This window comes from Thermobia domestica, chromosome 3 (assembly GCF_964235325.1).
Source record: "Thermobia domestica chromosome 3, izTheDome1.hap1.1, whole genome shotgun sequence".
Lineage (NCBI taxonomy): Eukaryota > Metazoa > Arthropoda > Insecta > Zygentoma > Lepismatidae > Thermobia > Thermobia domestica.
In genome coordinates, this window is record NC_137456.1 from 314,955,936 (window position 1) to 314,966,793 (window position 10,858).

The 10,858-nt window shown below is 37.8% G+C and overlaps 1 protein-coding gene across 1 annotated transcript; it reads right to left on the bottom strand.

Moving 5' to 3' along the window:
- Positions 1–7,774: 7,774 nt before the first annotated feature.
- Positions 7,775–9,341, bottom strand: LOC145681848 (importin subunit alpha-1-like). The gene has a single exon (XM_081753457.1). It carries the CDS (start codon positions 9,255–9,257, stop codon positions 7,950–7,952), a length of 1,308 nt encoding a protein of 435 aa, XP_081609583.1. The 5' UTR covers positions 9,258–9,341; the 3' UTR covers positions 7,775–7,949.
- Between the last annotated feature and the right edge of the window lie 1,517 nt (positions 9,342–10,858).

The window sequence follows — 10,858 nt, forward strand, 5'->3', positions numbered from 1 at the left end:
AGTCCTGACCTCAATCGCATTGGGCACCTTTGTATCATGCTGATTTAGCGAAAAATGTTTCGGGAGATGAGTCCAACTTTTGTTGCGCGCTTGACATAGATTTTCTAAGAACGCACATAGCATTGAAGGTTCTGCACAGCATGCTCAAAGAGTGGGTATTGCCTAACAAGCTGAAAGGGGCTGGGGTATCATTTGGGACCCCAGGAAGGAGCAATTGCCCCCTGCATTTGAGATTGACTCACATTTTATTAATAGGATTCGATGATTACCATTGGAACTGTGCCATGAAATTGACATGGCTCCTAAGTAATTTCTGTGGCTACTCTGGAAGATGCTACCAGGAATGTAGATCTTCGTGCTCAAAAGAGCCTGGAGGTTGCAGTTTGCAATTTTAGGACTTACTGTAAGTGCATGAAAAAACTGTGTCTGTTTGCATTTTGTAATACTCGCAATAACACAGCACCTTTTCTATTTAGAAGTGTGTGTAATAAACTTCAAGGTATTTGTTTTTCACAGTGCACTCCAGGAATCATATAAGATGCTAATATGAAAAATTGGTTTTGTAACAAACTGTTGACATCGTTATGCCAAGAAAGTCATATTGATTATAGTTGGTTAAAATTTAATGTCCTTTTCACTTGGCTATATAAGACGGGATTTGCTGTTTAAAGGATATCTGAATCTCTACTCGCATCTATGTTCAAGACATGGAATCAAAGCCAGGACCATGCGAACAGAAAGCACGCACGTTACCCACTCGACTAAGAAGGGACGAATTGACTGTTGCTTTCCTTGTTGAAGATAACCTATTGTCATGATAACTTATAAAGAAATTTTACGTACTGCATGCACTCTTGTGTATGAATTCAAAACGTTCTTCCATACACCTCCACCTGTGAAGTAAAGGTATAGAGAAAAATGCTTATACCAATTCAGTCTACATGCATTATTATTATTATTATTATTATTATTATTATTATTATTATTATTATTATTATTATTATTATTATTATTATTATTATTATTATTATTATTATTATTATTTGCATTTACTGTAAATCTAGAAAATATACAGAAATAATTACAAAATTTACAAGTTACTGTTAAGAGAGCTGTCTTGTTCCGACTAAATTTCAATATCAGGGTTTTCAACCGTTCCTATTTTACTCATATCTCACATATTCCGCTACTCAATTTGTGACCCGGGAAATCGATATTGATAACAAATATCTAACTCTGACACTAAACATACACAAATATTCGTGGAGTGTGGCGGTTTAGTGGTAGAGCTCTCACCTCTAGTGCTCCGGGTTCCTGGTTCGATCCCAGACCATGTGATTTTGTGGTGTTCAATATCGTATCCGAGAGCTTTCTTTAGGTTCTCCCACATTATCATTCCACTAATTCTTTCAGAATCATTCCCTTTCATTAATCATCCGTCTCCTTTAGTCTAAAGGGCATAAAGCTAAAAATTTGTCCAAACACTCCTGTACAACATTTAGACAATAAATTACCGTTCGCAATCTTATGAAACACTAAATCGCTTAATTTTTTATATTTTTTGCTGCCAGTTCCATGCGATAATGCTTTAATTAAGCAATTTGTTCAGTCATAAGAAATTTGAGAATGATGAACGCAACAAATTTCACATAGTTTCACTAGAAGCTCAACTAGTTTTGAAAACAAAGTTTCTGCTTACTTGTATAGGATTTTTAGGATGCACGAACAAGAAGGAACTCTTGGATCAGTAAATAGTAAAGAGAAATATAATTTTCAAGGAGAAAAAGGAAAAAATGTGAAAGGAATTTTTCTACCCAATGGTTGTGTCGAATGGTATATTTTTTCTACCGAATGGTATATTTTAGGTGTTTTTCTCAATCTTGAACCAAAAATATCCTGACTTCCCACTTTGAAAAGTTATCATAATATCCTATATAATAAACAAGCTCTTATATATTTGCAGGTCACATTAACAAAGGTGCAATGACAAACAGAAGTGTAATTTTGTATTAGAACACTAAATTTATTGCAAATATTCGATAAGTGCGATTGACATGTCCAACGTTACGTCTGGTGTCAACGTTACCCTTTATAATGAAACCAATAGATGGACCGAGGTCAGGAGTACGACATCACAAACTCCGTGCATGTTCAGAAAACGGGCCAGGGAGGCGAGTGAGTCAGAGGACAATGTGATGTTGAATATAATCGTTTGAAAGTGCAACATAGAGAACACACAATTCAGAATTATTTTCCTTTACGTGTTCATAATGGACCACTCTGCAAATCTAACCTTTAAAAACGTGCCATTGGGTCAGGCCTGGTGAATGAACTCGTATGCCGTTGATTTGTGAAATTTCGCTAATTCCAGTAGCGTAGTTAGGATATGAGGAGAGGCAGTGAGGCGACCACTGAAATTTTGAGGGGGCAGTTTATGTCACATCACCGTAATGCGTTCAGTTGCAAGGCCCTCGACCAGTAATCGAACTCGAAGCCTCGTGATTCTAAGATGCACATCGTAGAACAAGACTAGCAACGATATATATATATATATATATATATATATATATATATATATATAGATAGATAGATAGATAGATAGATACAAGCAGCCACTGATTCACTGCTTGTCACTTCGTTGATTCAACATTAGGTGTATCTGGGTTTGAAACTCTTATATAGCTTACACATATTATATTTTTCTTGTGGACAACTCAAAACTACTGATATTTTTCTAGTGATTCTTTAGGGTTATCAGAAGTTAGTATTGCATTAGAATGTTTGTTAGCAAAAAGTATTTACCCGACCTGTACAAGATTTTCAATATTTTAGTAAGCAATAACATGGTCGCTACTGAGAAGGGAGGCCTGATCTCCCTACGTTTCCGCCAGGCAAGTAGCCAGCCCACAAATGTAGGGGGGCCGGTAGAAATTAGGAGGGGCGATCCAACCATATTATAGTTCATCATCATATTAGAGTTCATTTGCAAACATACCGTGAAAATTTTAGGAGGGTCAGTGAAAATTTGGGGGGGGGGGCAGGTCCCCCAGACTCCACGTTTATACGGGCATGATTTCCACCACTGCAGATATTAGACTTTTTCTTGATGGAATCTAATTGTTGGCAGAGAGAATGCAAAGTATGTGGCTGCAACCGCAGACTAGTTTGAATAACTAATTAGTAATTATACTTTCTATTTGGTTTTATTACCATTGAAAGTGACAATAGACATTTCAATCGCACCAATCCAATACTTGAAAGAAGCAGACATTCGTTTTGCTTACCTGTCCATTTCAGATTCTCGTCGATTTTCCCAGAAAAATCCTGACGGGATCGTTTTTTCGGAAGCCGAGAGTAGCATCTCCTTCGTATTCTTACTTTCGAATCTTCTGTATCGCTCATCTTGCCAAATATGGGTTAGTATTTACGTAAATATGCACAAAAGTCAATACTAGGCACGTTGTTTTCTTTACTCCGAAACTCAGAGAAAGCAATACGGGTGTAACAATGAAAACTTGTCCACGCACTCTAAAAACAACCAGTACAATCGCTCAGAATTATACATAATAATAAAAAGAAAAAAGAAGAAAATATCACAGCAGCACCAAAGGTGACAGAATGTCTCAAAGACCCAATGTTAGTATTTCAACTCATACCTCCTCACAACGCACAGCAAAACTAAACAAAATTCAGTTGAGCTGTTTTATGAAGGAAACCCTTTTTTTTTCCTCAGTCGATTGTTTTAGGAATCGCCTTTGTGAAACCAAAACCTACAGCTATAACTGGCGTGGCTGAATTCTACAGCATAAAAGACTGGTACAAAAGTGTTGAGAAGTATATATTGAAATAACACAAAACGGAAATGTGGCAACAATAGATCTGTTACCCTCACCAACTTTCCCTAAACCAGCCATAAATAGGTCCTCATACTGAGTTTGGTGACATCCTCAACCACCTGTGGTGTGTCGGCATCGCACAGTAACTGTATACCAGGAAAGCGGACGTATAGCGCAGAGCGTTGAAATGTTTCTTGAGTTACAATGAATGAACGTGACCAAAGAGAAAAAAAAAATGTGTCTGCTCGGGCTAGCAGCGACGAGTCTCATTGCATGATTGTCAAATTTAATCGATGAAAATCAACTGCAAAACAAAACGAGATATCTATAAAATTGCTCAATCATTTTCTTGAGATTGGTCATTAAAACACTTATACAAAATTACAATGTTCTAAGTACAGTAGTTCCTGAAATAATCATGACCAAATTTTACATGCTTTTAGATAGGGAGAATCTCAGCGCGCTCCAAGGGTTAGAGACCGCCTTAAGATGGATCTCGCAGAGATAGGAATACAAAGTAGAAACTGGATCCAATTAGCTAAGGATAGAAGTCAGTGGAGAGCTTTTGTGAACGCGGTACTGAACCTCCGGGTTCCATAGGCCATAGAGTTAGTAGTTAGTTAGTTAGTTATTATTATTTTTCAAAACTTGCAGAGATCCACCGAGCCAATCGTGTCAAGGTAAGACCACCACTGAACTTGAGACGTATTTTCAGTCCCCCAAAACAATATTTTTTTCTTCTTCCAAAAAAGCTCCTTTCCCAGTTCCTATTCTTGTTCGTATCTCACCTCACATTTATAAATCCTTACACGTAACAAGCTAAAACTAGTCACTCTTTGTGGGTACTCAGAACAATGTCTGCTAAGTTTCCAGATTAATAGCACTGCAGAGATCCCTACACTTTCAGTTTCGATGTGAAATAAAACCCTCATCAATGTAACGTGTAAGTGACTGTTTCCCCTCGTGGGAGGTGGGTTTTGGTTGCCAAAGTGAAACGGAGACGTTAGTGAGAGGAGGATAAACATAGGTTACCCAAAACGTATTATGCGGTCTTCTGTGCTTTACGAGTTTAAACTCGGAATTAATGCTAGAGAAACTGGAATAAAAATGTGCCAGCACTCGGTAGAAATAAGCCGGAAAAACAATTAAGTGTTTGGACATTTTTCTAGAAACAATGTTCCAAAATGGCTTAACATGTTGAAAAATGTCTAGAAATGTTCTACCAGTAAACAATATACTGTATCTATATATATTTAGAATACGGGGGATGTAGATTGAATGATGCCCATATCCAGCGGGGCCTAGGGGGCTGCCCCCCTAAATTTTTGCTGGCCCCCTCCAAAATTTTCACGGTAGGCTTGCAATTGAATTATAATATGGTGATGAACTATAATATGGTTGGATCGGCCCCTCTAACTTCAGCTGGGTCCCCGCTACATTTTTGGGCTGGCTACTGGCCTGGATTGAATATGCAGATTTCTGGGATTTCAGCATCTATGGGCATTTAGCCGGTCACGTATGAGATCTCTCGGTGACACGATTATCCGGGGAAAGGGAAGGAAGAAAGAATTGAGGAAGGATGGAAGCGGCCTGGGACCTATAAGGCAGGTACCACCCCGGCATTTTCCCGGTGCGAATGAGGAATATCCAACAAAAGCTCATTCAGGATGGCCGGAATGAAAAAAGCTTTTTACACTTTTTCGACCGAGTGCTTCCGCTGGGAATCGAACCGGTTACTACTGTAGAATGCATTCTAGTAGTGGCTAATAGGAACTGTCCCAAGAATGTTCAAAAGGTACCTGAATTCCTGATGTATCCAATAAACATTATACGGACGGGAAAACTTAAATAAATACATAAATAGTATATATATATATATAGTAATTTGAAGTGTCCTAATACTAATTAAAAGTCTTTTCTAAGAATAGTCAAACTATGTTCAAACACTGAATTATGTTGTGTAGTATAAGTATATGAGTTGAGAGTAGTCCGGTGATATAATAGATTTAAGAAGTCAGATGAATCCCTCAGGAATGTACCACATGAGACAGACATTTAGGCACTCGTTGCAGCTTTTGATGCTAAATATGAACTAAACATATGGGGAAGCATTGTACTGCAGTGCAAAAAACATCCACACCTTCATCAACTTCGGAAACCGAAAGAAGTTGGACGATAGATCGGTCCCGCATAAGCTGGGTAAGAAAACGAAACAGCGTGTCCACATAGAAAACAAAATATTTCGCGGGACAACTTAAGTTCGATTAGTGTTAAACGGATTCCATATTACCTTCTACAAGGAACATTATATACTGCATAGGAGTTAATAAGATACTAGGATTATCATTTCAGTTATACATAGAAATCGATACCCCTATCCTGGTGAGGTTATTTTTTTTTTTACTGGGAATAATAAGGACAAGTAGTAGCAATAAGTCAGGCTCTGCATTAATTGATTGATTTTAACGCCATATTAAAAATGAAGATTATCTGACATGGGATCTACACTTGCAGTACTCGTATATCAGAATCACTATTTGAACAGAAAGCACATTGTCCCAGTAGGGTTGCTAGTTTCAGATGTGACCCAGAAATTGTTGGGATCTCACGCTAAACAGTATATTCCACCTCATAAAATCTCAGTTTTGAAAAGAATGTTTCATTATTAAAATATCATGATCTGAGATAAGCAGAATGGAGAAAGTAAGTTTTAAACATACGAATGTAATTCCGAGAAACAGTATGATAACCGTTACAAAGCATTATATGGTAAACGTTAATTTGTGCTTACTCTATTGAAGATTTCATAGTTTTCCTAGATAAAATGTATCGGTGAAAGCTATAAATTTCTTAATTACAGCCCTCTAAAAATTTTTCTTCTTTAGTTATACTACGAGAAGTATTGATGTGTGCGTGAATTGTAACTGTGCCAAATTGACCTTGTAGCTTAAGCAAATGAAGGACTCTACCAACGAGTAACAAATTATAAGACCACGCACAAAAATATACTGTAATATCAACAAGCTTTCTAGACGATGGTTGATTTGGGGTTTAGCATTCCGTTCAACAGGGAGGCTGTATGAGATGTGGACCTACAGTTTAAAGCACAAGTTTCATTCGGGAATCGAACTCGAGCCTTCCACGCCGAAGACGCATAAACCAACCATATAGTCACGCGGAAACCCCTTAAACTTTCTACAGGTACTAAAGCATGGTAAATAGAACGTACTTAATAGCATACTATTTATAAAGTAATGTTAGAGATCACAAATACTTCTTAACCGTACCAAATGCTTCTCAAATATCCAACCTTGTACATGGATGTATAGATGGTACCAGCTAGCCCTAGTAGGCATGTCCTCTATTTACACTGAAAAATTGTTAGAAGATGAATAAATCGTATTAAACGTTGAAATTGTTTGCATTAGTAAAAACGTGGTCATGACACATCATGACCAAAATGGCGCGAGTGGAAACACGAAATCGCCAGATTTAATCGAAATTGTTCTAGATTAGAAACATTGTAGGAAAAGAGCAATGCCAGGGATGTCCATGCACCAGAAAAATTGAAATCAAGTACAATAAACCAAAGAACAGCATGTCCGTGAACCTGGCCCCACCCACACCGGTACTACGTTTAAAATATGTAAAAAATTAATGCCCAATATGTGCTGGTAACATTACAGGTCGTCAATACTAATTGGGCACTAATTTTTGGCATGCATTTTAAAATTAGTGTCAGTGTAGTTGTGGCCAGGTTCACGGACGTAAGAACAACACTTGTATTAAACGAAATAAAATGCACAAAACTGGAGCGCGAGAAATCCTGTACGACCCCGACGTCAGAAGACCTCGAACTTCATCCAACCTTATATTTGGCCACGTAATACGCTACACTTTTGTGTTAATGAAACACTAGTTAATTTAACCTAATCTTTATTTGCGTGTGGACAAGAGCAAAATTTCCATGAATATAATAATAACCTTCTTAAAAGCAAATAATTTTACGCATAGCACAAATCAAAATATTGAAGATATGCACAGTAATTTTATTTAAGAACGTTGTTTAAATGTTTAGAACAATATTGTTCAAATACTGTATTTGAAACTATTCTACCTTCTCGAAACTACGTTTGAAAGATACTCATCCATAATATGCAACGATAGCAAATATACATTGTCTTTCCTATGATTCTGAAGAGAATTAATTTTTTCTATTCCACCACAATGCTCGATCATATAAACCATTCGGTCACAATCGTTCACTATACGAGCTATTAGCAGAAGATTTTCAATCGCGTGTAAAGTATAATAAACCGTCTTCCAGTATTTTGCAGTCAAAGTACTGACTAACAATTTGACTACGTTATGTTGACAAAGGATGAGAATTTGAGGTATAGAACCATGATATGTGATATTGTTAATTGCGCACACGGCTTCGTGTTTTGCAGCGTTGTCTTCACTTTGAAAAACTTCGAACAACAAAAGAATAACTTCTGCTTTCATCAGTGCCTGGATTTGTTCTTCTGTTCCAGCTGCTATGTTTCTGATTGCCATAGTAGAAAATTGCACAATATTCCTATCAGGATGTTTTATCAGCTTAGGCAGGTGAGTTATAAAACCACTATTAATTATGGCATTTTTATGGCCAGGTGTTCCACACAAAACGGCTGCTATGGTGCAAAGTGCACTTGATACGATCTTATCGTTGTTGGAGTCAAGGAGTTCTACTAATCGCACTGTCGAGACAACATTCAAAATGTCCTGGATGTTTTGGGAATGCTTAACAGAATGACAAGAAAGTCTGTACAGAGCCCAACATACATATAATAACACCGTGTTATTTTCAGAATGCAATAAGCTTGATAATAGTGGCAAACATATTTTAACTTTTTGATACGTTGCAGACAGACGGGAGCTTTCACAAAGAACAGAAATTACCCATGTTATAATTGCCAGAAGCGAATCAGAAGTATTCTGCCTAATGACATTCAGCATTTGAGTCAATGCATCGGATTCCAGAACTAAATTTCTTTGACTTTCTCCCAACGAAGCTACGGTTCCTAAAATCCATACAGCAGTTTTGGTTACGCGCGTATCTGGAGAATCGATCAACTCTACAAGAACTGGTATTGCTCCAAGATTGATAACCGCATTAGCTTGTTCCTTAGTACCACCTGTTACACTGTTTAAAACACGTGCTGCTTCCAGCTGCAGAGTGGAAACCTTTGCAGTTGTCATTAGTTTAATACATTGTTGGGCAATTCCAGATGTTATAATGGCATCAATGGAATATTCTTTCTGTTCAAGCAACTTCCTTATTCGTTTGATTGTTGCTAACTGAAGTGTAAGGTCATTATTGTCTGTTATCATTTTGCAGATTTGCGTTGCGTCAAAAGTCCTTTGAAGATCGGAAGTCATTCTTTTTAAAAGAAAATGGTTTACGTTTCTTTGTAAAGTTATTTAGGGAGGCAATGTTTGAAGCTGTTCTTACTATAACCATGCACATTTATATAAATTGAATGTTGCCAAGAAACGACTACTAATTTATTTAATTATTTACTAGACTTACACAAAACATTGTTTCCTTAAATTAGTTGAATTTAGATACAGAGTAATTTCTTATTAGGGCGGAGTTACATGCATTCTTAAACAACTTTCTCAATTGTATTCAGCCACATCGCAAGCAAAGAACGCAACGGACGTTTGCATGAAAATCCGCCTTTAGTCTTTGACAAGGCTATACAACGAATCAACAGCTTAATTCTCTGGAGAATCCAGTCATTCAACGAAAATTTAGTTTATGAATTTGGTTTCATCGGACCAGTTTCGCCGATTAGTATTACACATTGTAAAATTACTTTGATAAAGTAGAGTTGAGTTGAGTTGATTTTGAATTTAACGTCCCGTTCAGCAGCGAGCCTATATGAGACGTGGACCTACTGATTAACGTGGAATCCGAACCACATGAGCTTCCGCCGGGTTTGATAGGGTAGAAAGTACAGCAATTTACACAATTTTTCTTCTTTCCACAAATTTTATTACAAAAGTTTTGTTATAAAACAGTGTTACACAGAAGCACTGTTACAAAATCCACTAAGTATTTTGGGGTAAATAGGTGTTTCAAGGGCCAGGCAGCTTAGGAAAGGATAAGGCAAAGCTCTATTTAAGCTGAGTGAGTGTGGTTAGGATTTTCAGTGCTTTACGCAAGCGAAGAAAGGTTAGAGATTCACAAAACTCCAGGCAAGCTGAGCGAGGAGGAAAACCACAAAGCTCGACGCAAGTTTGGTGATTGTGGATAGAAATCTCTCAGAAACCTACCAAGCTAAGAGAACGGTTAAGTTTACACAATGCTTCAGGCAAGCAGAGTGGGCAGCAGGCCTCATAGCTCTAGGCAAGCTAGGAGACTTGGGTTAGGTTAGGATCTCTCAGAGCTCTAGGAAAGCTGGGAGGCTTTGGTTAGGCTAGGAGCTCTCAGAGCTCTAGCAAGCTAGGAGGCTTTGGTTAGGCTAGGAGCTCTCAGAGCTCTAGGGAAGCTAGGAGGCTTTGGTTAGGCTAGGAGCTCTCAGAGCTCTAGGCAAGCTAGAAGGCTTTGGTTAGACTAAGATCTCTCAGAGCTCCAAACAACTTAAGAGAGTGTAGTTGACCAGCCGAAGCTGATGTTAGTTCTGGTGATACTTGGGACTGCATACTTTCTTCTGTGCAATGATGGCGCTGGTATTTTTTCTATCACACGACCAAGTGGTGACTATAATTTGTATCATCCGCTTCATGTAATAACTCGTTGTAGAAGAGGACATGGGTTTGTTTATATATATCAAGGGTTTTCAAACTGTGTGTCGCGCCTCCCTGGGGTAGCGCCGAATATTGTCAAGGAAGGCGCAAGAACTTTTAAAAGAAGATAGTACAATGAAATATATTTATAATGCAACACGCATACTTAAGTCTGCATTTTTCTTTTTTAGTAACATAGTGGACTAAGTCTTTGTATCACCTCTTTTCCACATGCGAGATGCGATCAG